We start from the raw sequence: 19,849 nt of genomic DNA, 5'->3' as shown, positions 1-19,849 counted from the left end.
CAATGGATTTGCTTTCTTGCAAGCCCAAATCTTGGAGTGGAGAGTTTGTCAATTTAGCCTATTCTTCAATCACGATAAATGAGTTCCTTAATTTGATTGATCAAAAAATGAATGGAATGTTTAATTTTAAAACCATGCTGTTGCCAAGTACAGAGGGGAGATTTATGGCCCTTGAAGGGAATGGGGCTAGAGTTTGACTGCTGTTTATCTACTGAAAAAAGCCTTCACCTTTGAAAGTTTGGGTGCAAGTATTTATAGATGTGTATGAGGGAGAGATGATAATTCCTCGTTTTATTTAATTGTGGATGGGCGAGAGCAATTAAGTGTTGGAGAGAGGGGCATACATAGGTGTTTGTTTGGGAACATGAGTTGGCATGCAGGTTACCACCATACATAGTATATGGAAATGGAAAAAGCATTAAGAATAGCACTAAATGCGAACATATGCAAATATTGAAATTTGGGTAGACCTGACCTAGCTATGCGTTGAACTTGAACTACTATTTCACTATGAATGAGCATTGAATTGAAGGGGCTACTATTTCTCACCTCCTTTCCAATTTTACGAATAGTGCTGATATTCTAAGGGAGGGAGGGAGGGACCATTGAAAAATGTGTGTTGCGGCACGGCAGGTGAGTCTTTGAGAGAGAAAGATTTCATGTACTACTACTATTCTGAAGGTTACAATACAGTGAGAGGCCCAACAAAGAGTTACTTGGACAAGGGAAATTACAGATCACGACTAAATATAAAAACAACTACACACTGCCATTTTAACTTTCATTGCGGCTTTCTTTCAAGATTAGCGGGATATTCCTCCATTCTTAGACCACCAACACTACCCTCTCCATCAAGCAAGCCTCCCCGCCCGCCTGCCTGCCTGCACTATGAAGTAACCACAAAGATTTTAGTAAGAATACATGGGCCCAGTTGGTTTTTTTAGTGTCATGGGGTAACCAACTAGTTATTATAATAATGAAAATGCTAATAAGAACCCAGGTCCTCCTCCCCTTGATTCCCTCACCATTTCTTATAAAAAACAAGCAACTTACAATTTTTTTTGCAAGAAAAGCTTGCGGTTCCTTGGATTTGATGGTACGGTGCCTCGGCTTCTATAGTAATCTAAGGTCTGCATATTTTAATTTATAAAATACCCAAAAACCAGAACCCCACGAAATAAACACAAGAAGAGGAGGACTTATTGAGCGGAAGATACCTTCAGTCCAAGTATGCATTGCAAAATAACAAGATGCGCGCTTTTTAAAGGGAAGAACAAACAGATAATAGGTACCTTTACCTCATGATCAGGTGGTATAAGCAGAGGACGATTTTCCATTGGTAAAGTGCTGCTGCTGTTGGTGTTGGTGGTGGGGGGTGTCCATATTGTTCCTTGGTGGTTGCCGATAGTTGGGGAAGGGAATGTGGCCTGACTCTATGCACTTCAAATCTTCCAAGAGTATTTGATAGTGTCTCTTAACCTCCTCTGCTGACTTACCCCCACCAACCATGGAGGCTACATTATCCCACCTCTCTGGTGTATCCTTGTCAAATATTGCCAGGGCCCTTTCGAACTCCTTGTTTTGCCTTTGAGTCCATGGTGAAGAAGAAGAAGAGCTGCGAGAACCCATCTTACTATCACCCCTTTTGGCTTTCTTTCTTTTCAATAATAAACCCAAAAGAGAACAAAAAGACCAGCAGGAGTAGTTGTAAGAAAGTGGAAAGGAGTAGTAAAAGATGAAGAAAGGAAGGAGAGATGGGGTTTTCTTGCAGAAAAGGTGTAATCTGAGAAGGGTATTTATAAAGAGTGACAAGCTTGAATTTCTTTTTCGAGAGAAAATGGAAGCGTTAATATTTTTGCAATGGAGAAGCGGAGCCGCAGAAGGTAAAGAATGAGGGCGGGGGTGGAGAAGCGGAGCCGCAGAAGGTAAAGAATGAGGGCGGGGGGGGGGGAAGGGGGGCCAAGTATAGTATGATATAAGAGGAATCAGAATCATGGATAGAGGGATGAGTCTTCTTTCTTTTCTTTGCAAAAGAATCCAAGTATTTGCATGGGATTGGAGGGAGACCTTTGAATGAATCCTATATGTACACCAACCTCAACCTGCCCGTCTAGGGGGAGGGAAGGAAGTAAAAAAGTAGCACTCTCGTATATATGATTTCCTTATACCTATACACTACGTATATGTAAAAAAAAAATTTAAAATTTCGTTCTTGGAAAGGTCACCCACGCTATAAATATTTTTTTATTTTATTTTTTTAGAGGAAAATATATCAAAATAGGGAAGTGTATTTAAAGGCCACAGCAATCTATTATATGATCTGTTTTTCTTTCATAAATGGAAAAAGTTTATATAGAGCCGAGGCTCTAAACAATCAAATCAGTAGGCATCTCAAAAATTTCAGTGGAAGAGGTTGTTTTGATGTCCAAATCAATCATCTCAACATCAAGATACATGGATATGTGAAACAAATGGATTTCAAGTTTTTTGGAAATAGTACATCTTGTAATACATTTTTTGGACCGTCGATTTTTAAGTTGTCAAAGATATGCTCGATCTATACTATTTTTGACGCTTTAAATTTTATAATTAAATATAAAAATATATTTTAAGGCTATTAGCACAAAAAGTTTTAGTATTGAAACCACATTTCTCAACACTATTTGAAAGTGCACTTTATTTGATTGTTTAGAGGGTCGGCTCTATACAAACGACACCGTCGGGAATAAAAAGGTTGCTTTTCTTTTTAAAATTTCGATAGGAGGGGCATTTTATTGCACGCATATATGATTGGGTTTTAGTTCACAAATATAAGCATGGCTTAGCTTACTGTGAAAGGAAAAAGACGGAGGCATCCTCAGGCATTGCATTTTGAAAGTATTGAGCTCCATCATATTCTTCCAGCACTATTATACCTCCAAATTAGGAAAGGAACGAAAGTCCTATGCCGTTTAAACATGGAAGAAGTTTATATCGGGTCGGGTCTCAATTTTATCGCAAGGCACGCTCTAAAAATCTGTCGACAAAGTTGTTTTGATACCCTCCAATTGATGTCTCGACCTTAAGATTCACACATATATATATATATATGAATTTTATTTTTTTTTAAGTTGTAAAAAGCGTGTGGTGTGTTGTAAAACAAGACCTCATTTTTTTAGTTATGAATTTATTATGAAAAAAATGTTTAGTCGATCTTTAAAATTTCTGACACTGAAATTACAGAAGCGTTGACGTATCGAGCGTCGGGTTTGGGTCCATGGTTTGGAGGTTTTATTGAGTAGTGTTAGTAGTAATTGGTGGCCCCAAAAGCTGCTTAAAACAGGGTTATCTTTATCAGACTGAGTGGTTGGTCACGAGAGAAGTATGCATGTTTTGTTTTGAGAGAGAGTGAATGGAAGACGTTAAAGTTTAGAGTTTGGTAAAGCAAGCGTGAGGAAGACGTTAAAGGTGAGGTTCAGGTAACTCACACCCGACACAACATTCCAAACCTCTCTCCCTTATCAACACCTGTTTCTTCCCCTTCTCTCTTTCGATTTTTTTGGTTTTGGACGCGAATGGGAATGACAACAGACAAACAATGCCGCCTGTCTCAACCATGCCACTAAATAAATACCTCCTGTCACCCGTTTTCTGCAACTCGGAACTCCCCGGTCTGGCCAACGATACTAATTTTTATGTTTTTCATTTCTTTAAAAAATACTCCTCAGCTTTATATTTGTTTTTCACTACTTGCTACTTGGTTTGGATGGGCTTTGTGCTTTAAATACTTTTTTAACTTACTGAATGAAACCCATTCAACCAGCTGATTCACGGCCGGTTTTTCAGACCACTTGGATTTTTCCAACACTGCCTGTAACACTCCAAATTGTTCCATAGCCTTACTCCCCTCTGCTGGGGCACATGCATTGGCGCTTTATTTTCCATTGAAAATCATATATGCAATGCATACAACTGTGCTTACAGTAAGTAACATTCTAAAAATAAAACGTACTATTTCCCACAATAATATCTATGCAATAATTTCTAAAATTAATCCTAACGAAAAAAATACACCCATAGAAACTGGTTAATTAGCCCAAAATATGAGAAGAATAAAAAAAATACCGTATCCATCCATCCTTGATCTGCATCATCTCCTATTTGGAAAAAACTTTATCATTGAGTTTTGAAATCTTCTCCTATTTGGAAAAAACTTTATCATTGAGTTTTGAAATACACTGAGATGAAATTCACATTAGTCCCACAACTTTCTTCATCCCTAATCTTGTAAACATGATATTGAGACTTGTGGATTATTGCATTGATCAAAATACAATGATTATGTACTGAAATTAAGAAACCGTCGATACACTAATCGAGAATCTTTGAGATGAGAACTTTCAATGAAATAACCAACTTAACCTATTAATTCTCTATTGAGTCCTTCATCTTTTTCTTCATCAAGTATTGGTTTAACTATGAAATCTTAATCATCATCATAGATTGTATCTATTACAAGATCTTGTTCGTCATCTAAATATATATAAAATATTGGTGGCGAATCCCAAACTAAACCTGCTGATTTTCATATGACCTACATCAAAATCAACCTCGATCTCCTCGAAATCATGTATATAAATTAAATCCCATGATCCATTCACCCGAACATGAGGCTCCTAACGTGGAGCATATGCATAAAACGGGTTCTCGAATATAACTTCCGACTCATTACTGTCATCATAGTACTTTGAAGCTGGGTGGGTTCTACCCAAGTGCTAGGTTAGCTCAACTTGCATTTCCAAGTCTTCTTTCTCAATAACTTGGAGGTCTTGTTCTTACTAGATAGGCTCATTCCAGGTACCTGGCCATCGAGTACGTACCCCAGCCTTGTTCTCGTTGGATGGGCTTATTCCCGATACCCAACCGTCTAGTATGTCCCCCAACCATGATGCTTTATTGACAAACACCACGATTCCACAAGAACCGACATTTGATACCACCTGACGAAGTTGAAAATTTATTGCCAGCTAATAATTGACAAATACAGTTGCATTTTAGAAAGAGAAAAAAAAACTGAGGAAAAATCGCAATAATAGAACATAAACAAGGGTATTCGAGATCTCAACCATACATCACAACAAAAAAAAAAAAACCCACGAGGACGTTAACTGTATTTTCTTTTTTTGGTCATTCTAAAACAAAAACTATCTCATTCCAATTGACCTCCCCCCCCCCCCCCCTCTTTTAAAAGAGTTTGCTTTAAAAACCTAAAAGGTAAGTACTAAAAGAGAAATTTCACTTCTCAAATATAAGATAACCTTCTATCGTACAAAAAAAACAAAACAAAATGGACTCTCATTTAAAAAAAAAAAAAAAAAAGGAAAAAAAACAAAACATAACCTTCCTGTAATCCTGACAACTAAATAAGATAAATTTCCTATTTTAAAACAAACTCTCTAAAAATAGATCATACTCTTTCCCACAATAATATCTCTGTAATAATTTCTAAAATTAACTCTAATAAAAAATAAAAATATACTCATAAAAAGAATAAGTAAATGATTAAGTCTTAAAAAATGTGAGAAGAATAAAAAATAATGAATCCATCCAGTCTTGATCAGTATCAAATGTGAGTGGAATGACAATAATGTCGTTCATTAATTATGATCCGATAAATATAACTTATTTTAGTTTGTGAAATTATTTGAGCTCACTCCCATCTAGAGGATTGAGATTGGTCCCCTGTGAATGTCCAATTACATGTGATCATAAAAAGGAAAAATTTTTATATAAGGTTGAAGCCCTATAAAAATTATATGCGTGTAAAGACATGTAAAATAGTTTTATTTTTTTTAAAAGGAAAAGTTTATATAGAGCCGAGGCTCTAAACAATCAAATTTGAGCCTACCTAAAAAATTACACTAGAAGAGGTTGTTTTGATGTCCAAATATACTCAAATTGATCATCTCGACATGAGAAAAAAATAGATTTCGTGTATTTTGTAAGGCATTTTTAGACCGTCAATTTTTAAGATTTTCAAGTTTTCATAGATCTATCGATCTACATTATTTTTTAAGCTTTAAACTTTATAAATAAAGTTGAACATAGATTTTAAGGCTATCACATATATTTTCAGTATTGAAACCATATTTTTCGACACCATTTGAAGGTAGATCTGATTTGATTGTTTAGAGCCTAGGCTCTATACAAATCGCACCCTTTTTTTAATTGCATAACCTACATTAGAGAACACGAGCTTCACTTAAGAAGCTCCAAACCTTTTTGAGATTTTTGGAAGGAAAACCCTATGTACTCTAGAGAGAAACAAATGACTTTAACCTATCTTTGTGAATTTTTTTTTTTTTGGTCACATCTCACTTAAAAAATATATATATATATTTTTATAAAAAACCTTAATTATTATATTTTTTTTTTTTTAAAATACCTTTTAAAATTTTCTTTCTCATAAAATAGCCCAAAAAGTTCGTGACAATTTTGGCACGGGCTCCACATCAAATGGTGCTTGTTTTCGGATGGGGCAGGTTCATTAAACTCCCATTGAGCATGGGTCATTTGATCATCTCCCTACTTTTGTGGACTAATATTCATGGTGGGAATGGCTGGGCCATGGTTGACTTGAGGCCAGCCCGGGATGTTAGAGGGCCAGCTCGGACCCGGTCTAGACCTGGCCCAGCCTTACTTTTATGCCATGTGGCTCAGCCTTGTCCATTGAAGGGATTGGGCTAGGATGGACCGCTCCAGGCCAGTAGAGGTAAATCTTTTAGTCCTCTAAATTCATAAAAGATGCCAGAACAGAAAAATCAGACCATAGCCCCTAGCCCAGGTCTGGCCCAGCTCAGACACTTGCCTTAAATTTCACATCATCATATAAAATTTGGTGGCCTGGGCCCAGCCTGGTACACCCAGCTTGAGCTGCATGGAGTCTACCAGCCTATCGTCACACCTACCATTACAATGAGCATGGATGCTCATGGGAATAAATTCGTCTGGAAATAATTTTTCCTTCAACAATGAATCCCCTTTTCTTCTCTAAATCAGTTTCAAACATCTCTCCAAATTGGCTTCGAGTTTCCGAATTTACTTATGTTAACTTTTCGATGGTGTGAAATCAACAAGTATGAATCAATTTAGCAAATCTCTTTTTAAAAAAACAAAAAAAAATTCTCCGATTTTGTAAGCCATGATTTCAAAATCACCTAGGAAGAACTCCCCCTTTTTTTTTTTTTCTTAAAAGAGAAAAAGAAATGAAAAGGTGTAGAATGAGATCATTTACCATAGATACAAAATGGTCACATTAATCTTGACTATCGTATGTAAAATTGGGTAGCTGCATTTATTCCATTGACCGAGCTCAAACTTGGAAAGAAATTTTTTCAAGCTTTGTAACACATCCAAGCTATCAAATGTCACATCGGTGGTAACTATGATCACTTTGTATCAAAGGTAAATCTCATTATATACAATCCCTAAAGGAATATACCCGCATCATATCATTTTGAAAAAGGAAATTTTGCGGTCTCTGAGGTATACAACATTCATCTTAAAAATTGATGCAAATAGATGGTCCATCTGAAAATAATTGAAACTAGCGGTTCAAATGTTTTTTAATAAAATTATTTTTCTAATTTTCAAAATTTATTTATCTCTATGTTAGGGATTATATGTCCTTAAAAATTAAGTACAAAAATCCATCTCAAGAAAAGATTTTTAAGAGATGTCTGATTTCTACATGGACTTATAGAAACCCTGTCTTTTTCAAAACAAACTTTTCCCGGACACTTTCTAAAATTCCCAGTAATTTATCCTTTTTCGTTATTTTTGTCAAATTGCTTGTGGATCATTCGATACAACTCCCTTTGAGCACCAAGAAGGAAATGATATTGGAAATTACCATATGTACGCCCAGATAAACGCATGTACACTCAATCTTTCAACTGTCCTCTTTCTGAACCAAACCCGAATCTGATCATCGTTTTTTCACTCAAAAAACTTATTTGACACTCCATTTTTTTTGGCTCCACATTACATTTTTAGCCCAAAACCGAAACAATACAAACATTTTCATCTAACGACATGTTGTCATTACATGTATTGCAAACTATGGTCAGACTGCGATTTAGGTACTGCTCATTCTCCTACTAATAATTTCCTTTGAGCAAAATATTTTTTATATACATACATACACGTATTGCGAGCCTTTCATACTTCCAATCCCTTAGCCGCCACACCGCAAGTGGCACCAAAAGCAATTCAAAGTCCAAGTCCTTGTAAGTTTGATGAATCTTTGTTCTCTATATTCTCCTCTTTTTATCTTTTCTCTTTTTATCTTTAGAAAGTCTGGAAAGAGACGTCAGCATTCATTTTAACAAGGAAGATGGCCTGGTGCATATTTGAAGTAATATTTGCATATGATTTGCAGGTGTTACCGAGATCGCTCCAAGCCGTCCCCTACCATTAACTTGAAGGAAGGCGATCTCCAAAATACAGGTGGTTATTAATTCGTGGTCCATATTCATGCAAAGAAAGAGCAGATACCCTAAAGCCACAAGGGTGTCTCAATCGTTGCCTACTTTGTTCCAAGATTCTCCCCTCCTCCCTCTAAAGTTGTTCTTGTATTGCCATGGAACCATCGACTGCATCTTTTTCAAGTTGGAGGCCCTGTTACATTTTTTATTATTTTCCCTAGAGATAGGGCAACAACACTTGTTCCCTTCTAGATTCATGTTGCAACCAATGCAGCACAGAATAGTAGTATAATCACTAAAATAACCTCCTCTAATTCTTGATCCATGCTCTAATGACGCCAGCAACCAAGTGATATCCAGTTAATACAACTTGGAGTGGGATTATCCTCTCAATCTTCATATTCGTTTTTGTTTACCATTAAAAGAGAGAACCAAGTTCTCCCTCTCTATAATTTGTAAGCTTATATTATTATTATTCTCGTGAAAGATAAAAAGGGTGGGTCCCATCAATCAAAGGACTTTTGGATTCGGTCATTTGCATCTCAAAAAGCCACGATTGATTGATACCCTTTTCCTTTCTTTTCATTGGAAAGATCGAGAAGGAAGTGAGGGTGAATAAATATGATTTGCAGGTACCCCAATTCATTTGCTTGGAAAGAGAAGAAAGGTCAACCATAAGTAGGCCCTCATCTTCCCCATTATTTAACCTATCAGAATTTTTAATGGCATCAATATATACCTCCCAGATTTGGGCAAGGACGATCGTTGCTCCCTTAGTCCTCCTCGATGATGGTTGTTCCTATGGGTAATCGTATATGCCTCTCTCAATTTTCTATCTTTTAATCTTTATGAATATAATATCATACAAATTACTATAAAAATATATGTGCCTGTGTGGAAGAATACGATGTTAGCCCACTAGCTTACAGCTACAATGTAAGCTCAAGGACTTAGATTGAATATAGGCCGATTTAATGGTCACAATTACATTTTGTATTTGAAATTTAATTTTTTTTTTACAAATCTAAATCAATTTAAATTTGGAGGTATACTTTTTAAATATTGAATAATCTAATAAAAATATTTAAAAAATAATTCGTAAAAAATATATTGATCAAAATACCTCTAAAACTTTCTAGGGATATTTTGATAAATTTATTTTTTGTGATTTATTTTTTAAATATTTTTATTAGGTGCACTTCGATGGACACCTCAAATTTAATAAGATTTGGATTTATAAAAAAAATATTACAAATATATTACGAAATGACGTTGTGATCGTCAGACCAACCCAAATTCAATCTGGGCCATTGGGCTTACACTGTACCATATCACTAGTTTACATGAAGAATATGAACATGTGTTGTAGAGCAGGCTAGACTAGGTTTTCTTCCAAACCATAGCTCAAAAGGCGTTACAATAGTCAATTTTGAAAGGACTGTTTTAATGCATATATTGTTGCCACAATAGTTATACCCCACACAGGCCTCTTCTAAGATACAATTGACCATATCAATCGATGTCTGACTCTTTCTCTCAACCATGCCATTTTGTTGAGGAGTATAAGGTTTCTCACTGCAAATTGGTTGAACTCATGATAATAGATTCTCTCATCTTTTATCACTTCTAAGATTTTAATTTTCTTATTTAATTGTTTTTTAATTTCTGCTTTATATTTTTGAAAACTTATCTAATGCTTAATCTTTGTAAGTTATAAAATTAGTGTAAGAATAGGGAAAGTATAGAATGTGACCATTTACCTTTGGTACAAGGTGAGACATTAATTTTGGCCATTGGATGTCAAATTGGGTGGCTGCAATTATTCCATTGACCATGCTCAAACTTCAAAAGAAATTTACTTGAACTTTGTGATACATTCAAGCTATCAAACTTCACATCAGATGATTGTAAGTAATTGTGACCAACTTGTATCCAAAGTAAATGGTCTCATTGTATACAATCTCTTAAGAATATTTAGAATAATCATATATAAAAAAGATAAAATATTCATTTCCACCCAGACTTTTTGGATTTTAATTCACCACAAATATAAGTATGGATAATTTAAAGTAGGTTTTGTACCCTTTTACCCTTAAAAACTATTTGTCTATGCATTTTTCCTTTTACACTATTTACACATGTGAACTTTTTTTTTTCTAAATAAAGGTAATATTTTCTTTCATTAATCTATCTAGTTTTTCAAAACCAAAGCGACTAAGCCTTCTGTATCAAATATTGGAACACTCATCACAAGCAAATGGCCTATTCATTTTATAATTAATGTGAAACTTGTAAATATTGCCAACTGTAGTAACTTTTACAACAAAAGCATCATTTTCCCATCTTTTACATAAACATCACCTACATTCCTATCACTATTAGAGATAGAAACCAAGTCCCTCCTCATATTTGGAGCATACAATACATCAGTAAGAGTCAAAATGCTATCGTCGGATGGGAGTGGAAATCTAACGCTGCCATAATTTGTTGATGTTCACGAATGGGTTCACCACAATCAGCTAGTTGGTTAAGCCATGACACACATATCATCATAATATTCAAGCACCCATTAAATTTCCTTAATCTTTTACATTTATATCTTTCACACACTTCATATTAGGCTACATAGTTATCATCCGTGGGCCTTTTTTCAATAACAAGCAGAAATTTTTAGCATTGCCAATAACATTCAAATGCTTTATGTAGTCTATCATTAAAACAATTTAGAACTATACCTTTACATGTGAAATCATTATTTTTTCCCAAACCTCTGCCTATCTCTAAGAGTTGTATCATCATTTGGTTCAGCCGATTTTTCTTCATTAATCACATATAGCAATTCTATAGTATGCAGCAAGAAAGACAATTTATTTTTCTGAATAAAAAATTTAAAGCCATCTAATTTCTCTATCTTCGCCAAATCGGAGAAAATAGTTTTTGTAATATCCATTCAAAGTAACCAAAGCTCTGATACCAGATTTTAGAATCGTTTTGAAAAGGCTACTAAAAGAATATTCAGCAACGAAAATATGCTTTGAGTTCTATTTAGATGGAATCCCTTATAAATTTCTAAAATTTCTATGGCATGGGTCTACTATTATACACTTAATAGTAACAAATCTAGCATACAATTATCATCTAAATGAGCTCCCAAGCTATAACAACATGCCCAAATATATACTTCTCGTTGCTTGCTTTCCCTTAAACTTGCGGAAGGGGAAAGAAAGGAACTTTCTCACCATTAAATTAGCCACCAAAGAAGCATAAAAACGAATACACAAATACCAGAAAAGCTTGGTGGAAATCAACCAACTTTCCTGCACATAAAGTACGTCAAGACTTTTGGATTAGAGAGAGAATCTAATGGGTTAAAGTGTAAATCATGATGCTCCGCAATAGCTTCTCTCAGGGTAGCCATGCAAAGTTCTTGGGTTTTCTTTGGCGACCAAAATACTTCTAAAATTTATTAGAGAGTGAGAGGAATTATGGGTAGTGAGAGAGACTAAATATTATAGCTCTTTCCCAACCCATGCCTCAGTAAGGTCTTAATGTTTTAATAGGTGAAACTGTTGGGGAATGGTTTTTTTTTTTAACTTTTTAGAGAAATTTACGTACCGACACTTCACGTTTTGTTTTTTTTTTTTTTTTTTTCTTTTTTAAGTTGCCTTCTGTCCGACAACGGACAATGCAAACGCCGGACAGGAAGAGGGTTTATTTTTTTCCAAAAAAAAGGAGTTGTCCGCGGGGATTGAGGCTAAACCAAAAAAAAGTTTATAGGAGAGAGAGAGAAATACAGAGGTTCGTATTTGGGAAAAGGAGAAGTCGCGTGAGAAAGAGAGGGTAATCGTAGCATAAAAACGCTCGAGAGAGAGGGAAACGTGCTGAAATAAGAGAGGTTGGAGATTGAGAGAGAGAATGGTTTTTTTTTTTTTTAGCAGGTGAGGGATACCATTTTTGTTGTACCCTTTGTGAGTTTGTGGAATACCCAGTTTAGAGGGGCCATTCTAAAGAGAGAGAAGAAAGTGTTTGAGAGAGAGAGGAGGGTATTTGAGAGAGAGAGGATTTTTGAAATGCCCAAGTGGTTTTTACTCACCAAACCTCATTTTAGAGAGAAAATAAGGTGTTTTCACATGTGAGAAGCGCCTTCTCATGATAGAGAAAAACAATCTAAGCACCACTGACTTTTATATTCTGTTTCTTTTCTCTATCCTGTCCCTCTTGCTCTTCATTCACTTTAGTTGGGAGGGAAAAACACCACCTATTTGATAAGAAATAGACTAGTGAAATAAAAATCAGTCATTGAGTGAAATGAAAAGAGAGAGAGAGAGACAGAGAGCACGTTTTGTTTGCGTGGTAGGTAGGTGTGATTTGACTCGAGGCAGGGGATGGAATTATAATTCATTCCACAGTACACACACATGGATGGAGCGCAGTAGCAGAGGGTGGGTTCTCTTACTCGGAACTTGGCACCAGAGAAAGAAAACATCGGATTGGAAGAATGGTATCTTCTTCCATTTGTTAATGTGAATCCCATACTCTACTACTGCTACACCAGCAGCTTCAGCAGGTGGCAAAGCTAAGGATTTTTAGTTCTCTCTCTTCGTCTCTACTGTTTAGACTTTATTTCGTTTTTTTATTTTTGAGGAGCTTTTTGGGGAGGTGAGCCAAGGGCGTAACACATTGCGGAATGGACGGGTTGCTTGGGTGGCAAACTACAAAGGGTAGCACGCATTAAAAAGTGGAGGTGGACCCAAGGGTAGCACGGATTAAAAAGTCGGGCTTTTTTGGTTCAATGTATTAAGAGAGATGCGTCTTTTTTACCAACTCTATCATAGGCATATAATGCAGTTAGGTATTTTAAACATCAGACGGCTCTTTTTATTTTGAAAAATAACAGCCTTCTTCCTATACAGTATTTACATCGCTTAAAAAAAGACGCGAGAGAGGAGGTGCCACTCGTAAATTTGGACAAACGTGATCCCAAATTGTGTAATTAACACCCCTATAGTATTCATGTGTAAATTTGAACAAACGTGATCCCATTGTGTAATTTACACCTCCTACCGTGTCCATACGTAAATTTCTCTACTTTTTTAACGTTTGAAAAATAGGATACATGCAAAATACATTGCAATAAAGTTAAAATACATCATAATAAGGGTAAGGGTATTTTGATTGTTAAAAAGACTATTTTAGGATAATTAAAAATAGAGACAAGAAAACTCAAGCAGACATTGTTCCCCCCGGGCCGGATCTTTCTCTCAGAGTTGTTCCAAGATTATTCGCTAGCCATCCAATTCTAGAATTGCGGGTACTTTGGTGGGGAAGGGGTCTCTTGCCTGTCGTAAGAACGGAACTCGAAATGTTATGTTACGGCACCCCTCTACCTTGAGACCGTTATTGACATATATCGGCTTGGTTATGCTTAATATATTCTAAAGAGAGTAGAGTTAATACGTGGGTGTTTGGCTTTTAGAAGTGGTGGTCTTGAAACACGCCAATTCCTAATATTGTAGCACTTCCCTGTTTGGTAACTGAGAATGCTACACATTTTGTATGAACCGCAGTATCCTACAGCACTCAAAAACAATATTGAAAAGTGAAAGATGCAGTTTCCATGGGGGACCATGGAAGCCGTGAGTTCCTCGGAAGAAGAAGCTTCTACAGCCACATCTTCAAGATTCAAACATGCCACATAAGTTACTTTGACGATTGCATCACCATTAAATGGGATCCAATTTGTAGGTTATTTAAGGAGATGAGTTGTTGCTCATGTTTATAGCATGTTCCACCCTTTTATAGCCAATTGAATTTTTCATCGAAAGCAATTTTTCAACTCCATTGCTCATAGAAGCATGGACCCAAGATGTCGGGTAAGAATAGCTGAATGCTACCTTATTAAAAAGTACAATATCAAATTCTTTGCATTAGGATGTGCTTATAGATGAGAGAGTGATTAAGGCCGACTCGAGATCCATGTCAGGCCAAATCGGCACCCTTGGGATGGGATTATGGGGAAAGGGCCAAAGAATGGAGTGAGTCTCTTGACATTAAGGTCGCACTTTATCATTTTCCGAGGGAATTGGCCATGTTGGATCTCTGACTTGGGTGTGAACCTTGGTGAGTTCGAGCTAGACTCCTTTGATGAGTTCTTTTTTGTTTTTGTTTTTTTTGTGAGAATAATCATTTAGTAATTCTCAAATGGTTATGGAAATTTTAGATTGAAAAAATACTCCCAAATGAATCTTCTAACCGAGGGAGTAAGTGTAATCTACCAAACTGATTGTAGATCATGTCTAGATGCAATAGCAAGGAAACATATAATGGAGCTCCTTAGGTGAGGAGTCCCCATCCTTGTTCCTTGTGTATCAATATATCGCACCTCGAATGGCATATGCTTTCTATCTTTGTGTGGTGTGATAAAAGAGCGAGCCACGTTGCTACTTCTTTCATCATTCCGTCCTCTTCACAATGACCTTTTTGTCCGCGCTCTACTCACTCTTATGACTCTCATTTTTGCCCATACCATTCATTATACATACATGAGTGCAAGTATAAGAATTAATTGCGGGTGTATTCTTCTCAGTACCTAGTTCAGTCAAAGAGTTTATCATGGAATCGACATCACCTTCTCACCTATTTTATTTTGGAAAAAGTTGAAGCTCTAAACAATTAAATTAGAGCACACGTCAAAATTTTACTAAAAAAAGTTGTCTTGATGCTCAAATATCCTCAAATTGATCATCTCATCATCAAGATGTATCGACATGAAAAAATAAAAATATAGCTTTCAAATTTTGAAAATAGTGCATCTTGTAACTTATTTTTGGACCGTCAATTTTCGAGATTTTCAAATTATCATAGATATGCTCGATATGCACTATTTTTGAAGCTTTAATTTTTTATAATTAGAGATGAAAACATATTTTAAGGCTATCATAAAGATTTCCAATATTGAAACTACATTTCTCGATACTATTTGAATATGCACTTTACTTTCTATACAAACTGCACCCTTTTTAGTTTTTATCATTATATAAATTTTTTATTTTTAAAATTGAAAGTATTATTTAAGTTTTTTGAACAGATTCTCACACTCGAGAACTAATCCAATTTGTGGATCTTGATTGTGAGTTCACCTATCCAAACTAGAGCTGGTTCAGCCGGCCGATCTAGTCCATGAGACATCACTCGTGGCACGTTTAACTATTTTTTTGAAAATTATATTGTGTGGCACATCACTTCAATACGGTTGATCCACACCACGTAACATCCCAGATGTGGAATTATTGAGGACCACCATACTTCCTCTTTCTCTTTAATCACCCATTTTAGTCAGCGAAATGAAAACTTACTCCTTTTCTTTTTGAGTAATTCAGAAAACATATTCCTCCTTGGATTAAGAAAATAAAAATCGCCACTACCACTTCAACATTTCCCTTTCATATCTTTGTTCTCTTCTTCATGAGAGAGCGACTCTCTTTCTCTCTCTCTCTCTCTCTATATATATATATATATATATATATATATATATATATATTTTTTTTTTTTTAAATTTTTTTTTTTGGTCCTTAAGAGAGGCCGTCAATTAAACAAAAACCAAAGGGTTCTCGCATAGACGGGGTGGGTATTTACGGTTTGAAAATTGGGGAGTGAAAATAGAGGTAATAATGAATGACATAGGCCAAAGACCGACTTTTTTTTTTTTTTTGATGAGTGAAAATAGAGACAATAATGAATGACATTAGCCAAATACCGACTTTTTTTTGGGCACATAGGAGTGCTTTCTCAAGACGATATTTGCCCCCCTTCAATATTGCAAATGGTATGCATAAGAAAGGTAATTCCTCCTAAAGACATAGGAAAACAAAGATATGTTTTTGAAAGAATGACTAATGCGATCTTGCCAGGGAATTTTTTCTTCTTCTTTTTCACCCTTTTTTTTTTTTTTTTGTCAAAGATCACTTACAAATAGTCTTATTCCAATAATTATTGCTTCAAAGAAAATAAAACTAAGAAATCCAAGATCTTAAAAAACCTTGATGTCATTAAACTAATTTTTTTTAAACAAATAAAATATCCACAATTCTTATGCTAGGGAATATAAAACAAATATAATTAAATATAGCAAGACAAAAAAAAAAGAGTGACAGTGATTACCTCAACCGGGCTTATTACACCCCACACCGCGTCACCAACATCCGATGGCACGGGATTAATGGTTTAGCTTCAATCTTGAGCTGAAAAAGCAAATTTTGGTCAAACTGAGTATTCACCATTAAATCTCTACAAGCTCTAACCACCAGAGTTTTATTGGATTACCCTTAATTTCCCCACCTTTAGTATTTTTAAAGCATGAGAGAAAGTATGAGACCTAAGGTTGGGGCGTGCCCCTCTAGAGGCTTAGGAGAGAGATGGTTAAAGAGAGAAAGATGGAGAGAGAGACCCAGAGGAGAGAAAGTAGGAGAGAGAGGGTTAAAGAGAGAAAATTGGAGAGAAAGACCCAGAGGAGAGAGAGTGGGCATGCCCCTATGGGAGAGAGAGGAGAGAGATAGTTGTGGGAGAAAGAAAAGTGTGGAGAATAGGGAGAGGGTGCACCCTTATTTATAGAGAAAAATTAGGTTTAGGGTTTCCTATAATTTGCCTATTTCTTGAGATTGAATATGGGCCATTGATCACTTGTGGGGTGAGAGATCTGAGCCATCAATTCCATAAATGGACCATCAACATTATGGAAGGTGCTTAGACCATTATCCCCTTTTCCTTAAACCAATTTCCCATCAATATATTTAAATAAATTGACTCTGATTTAAATATTATTCATTCCATAAATTGCTTCTTCTTTCTCATACTATTCAAATAAATGTCAAGTCAATATATGCTTTCAATATTTAGGATAAGATCTGGTCAATCTTTTCCATATCTAATATTAGATCACATGCCACAATATACTTTTCCTAAATTTGAATAACTTGACAACAGAGCAAACAACTAAGAGGTGGAGCGTGCCACCCATGTATGGCATGTGTGAGCCCCACCACATGGTACATGGTGAGCTCATGTGCACTATGGGCCTCCTATGATATTTAACAAATTATTTTTTAAAATATTATTTGAATTTTATACTTTTGTAAAATAAATAATTTATTTTTATAAGTCCAAAAATTATAAATAAAATATCAAAAGACTCATAAAAATTCAAATAATAATTCTAAAACAATTTATATCATAAAACAAACATAATTAAATTAATATGCTGGAAAATAGATCTATATGGTTTAGGAATTGAATTAATAATCATGGGGCACTCCACCTTCAACAGTGGACTACGGACCACACTTACTTTATCAGACAGAACCAGTGTTTCCCATGACCCACAGTCTAAGCAGGAGCTCATTTCACCAAAATCTGGCCGATAAGCTAAGGGGTCGCACTCCTAGTCTGTGGATTTTAGGTCCTCCCTTAGAGACGAGTCAAGGTCACAAAGACCTTATGCGACCACAGCTCTATGGCGCATAGGGATATCTCTCGTACATGCATATACTTCATCTTAAAAGGTAGATATCTGGCTTTTTCGAACGATCTATCGACATGCATGTCGTGTGATGGATCATGGATGAGGTTTTGGTCCCCGTCTCTATATGCCCACCATCACATATAAGGGTCACACAGTCCCTCGGTTCATTCATCCAGGCATAAACGCCGACCTTATCAAGGGATAATCCATAACTCTTCTCTATTTGTTCTCTATACCTAGATACCTTAGGCTTTCCAACCGACTGGCCTAGATCGTCAAGCACAGTCCAGTATCAGCAAACATCGTTTTCTTAGTATGGTTCATGACGGACCACACTCCCATTGAGTTCATGTTCCACTATATTATTTCATTTTACAAGCACTTATAAGGCCTTTAAAGGCCACATACACTTAACATCTCTCACTTGGCCTTTGGAGATCTTACATTCTCTCTTTTTCTCATTCCCATCGCTGTCTCCCAATTACAATCTCTCTGTAGCATTTTTACTTATTCTCTCAATACATTAATCATGGCTTTCGTCATTAATCCTTTGACAAAATGATTTGTAGAGGTAACACATTTTTCTCTTTGCTGCTCGGATCTCGTCCCAAAAGTGGTCGTAGCTCATCTTTCACATCACATCGCTAATCATAGACCTGTTGTCGCAGAAGACCATCACGTACCCTCATCGCATGGGGTCGTATGTTCATGAGCTCAAAAGAGTTATTCAAATAAGCTACTCCCTTTTGTAACCATACAACTAACACCACACATTTGGGTTCCATGGGTGAACAACATTATAGTCTGTTGTTCCATCTGGCATGTCAAATACTAACAGGTACTCCCACTGAAATATTTAGTTTATCTAGATCTCGATATTTATTAATCTCACCTTATTCCTCAGGTGATAAAAACATGGTTTTATATGCTTGGAGTTCTTATAGAATCGTGGCTCATTTGACACGTATATCGTCGTCGTGTTGTTGCAGAAAATTCTTACTGCCTCACAATGCATGAGGTGAAAGTCAAGTCGATTAAGAAATTTCTTAATCCATACGGCTTCCTCGATCACCAAACAGCACGCCACGTACTCTGCCTACATGGTGGACAATTTCATCACATCCTGTTCTTTGATTTCCAAGAAACTGCACCCCCTCCATGCATGAATACATATCTAGATGTAGACTTCACATCATCTAGATCTGTGAGATAGCTTGTACATATATATATCTGAATATCCAAGCAGCTAAAAAAACGTAGGATTGTAGCACCTCCCACTATATTATTACACATACAACATATACATTCTCAACATTCTTATACATATATCATGAGGTAGCATATCAAGTCTCGTGCAATGTGTAATTCAATACCCGTTGATTTCACAATATGCAAAAACTTTCATGAACCACAAATGTTTAAATACACTAGACATCTTGGTAGTAAATTCATACAAACCAAGTTATCTAATCAACACAACATGTGTGAAGAAAGCCTAGCATGATTCCATTCCTACAACATTCCCTATGGTTCAAAATCTTAGGTAATCGAGGATTCTAAATAACTAAAAACATGGGTGGAGGCATATAGGTATTTAAAATAAAAACAGTGCATGATAGTTTTTCTCCCAATTTTATAAATACTTTCAAGACACAATGTTTTTTTTTTAATAAAAAAAATTGACTTGGTATATATATATATATATATATATATATATATATGCATTCACAAGCAATAGTTATATAATAGTATGACAGTTTAAAATGATTTTCATAAAGACTTAATAGACCTTGCAAGATTATGTGGTTTTCTCAAAACAAATCATATATATTATCTTATAATTTTATCCAAAATAAAGCACGATTAA

General features: G+C 35.7%; 1 protein-coding gene across 3 annotated transcripts; it reads right to left on the bottom strand.

The window, feature by feature from the left end:
- Window positions 1-640: 640 nt before the first annotated feature.
- LOC18430037 (uncharacterized) lies at window positions 641-3,175 on the bottom strand. 3 transcript variants are annotated; one of them, XM_088859784.1, is made up of 2 exons: window positions 1,293-3,175; window positions 641-886 (listed from the first exon to the last, which is right to left on the bottom strand). In XM_088859784.1, the coding sequence occupies exon 1, from the start codon at window positions 1,993-1,995 to the stop codon at window positions 1,306-1,308; it is 690 nt and encodes a 229-aa protein (XP_088715910.1). In that variant the 5' UTR covers window positions 1,996-3,175; the 3' UTR covers window positions 641-886; window positions 1,293-1,305. The 3 variants fall into 3 exon arrangements, with proteins under 3 accessions (XP_088715910.1, XP_020520569.2, XP_006840264.2); XM_020664910.2 differs by having other exon boundaries at window positions 641-881; XM_006840201.4 differs by having other exon boundaries at window positions 641-881; window positions 1,299-3,175.
- Between the last annotated feature and the right edge of the window lie 16,674 nt (window positions 3,176-19,849).

The sequence above is a fragment of the Amborella trichopoda genome, chromosome 2 (assembly GCF_054954075.1).
Source record: "Amborella trichopoda isolate Santa Cruz 75 chromosome 2, AtrichopodaSantaCruz75HAP2 v2.0, whole genome shotgun sequence".
Classification (NCBI taxonomy): Eukaryota; Viridiplantae; Streptophyta; class Magnoliopsida; order Amborellales; family Amborellaceae; genus Amborella; species Amborella trichopoda.
This window is presented reverse-complemented; position numbering and strand designations above follow the sequence as displayed.

Coding starts and splice junctions, on each gene's coding strand:
- LOC18430037 (XM_088859784.1), bottom strand. CDS start 1,995: ATGATTCTGATTCCTCTTATATCATACTATACTTGGCCCCCCTTCCCC.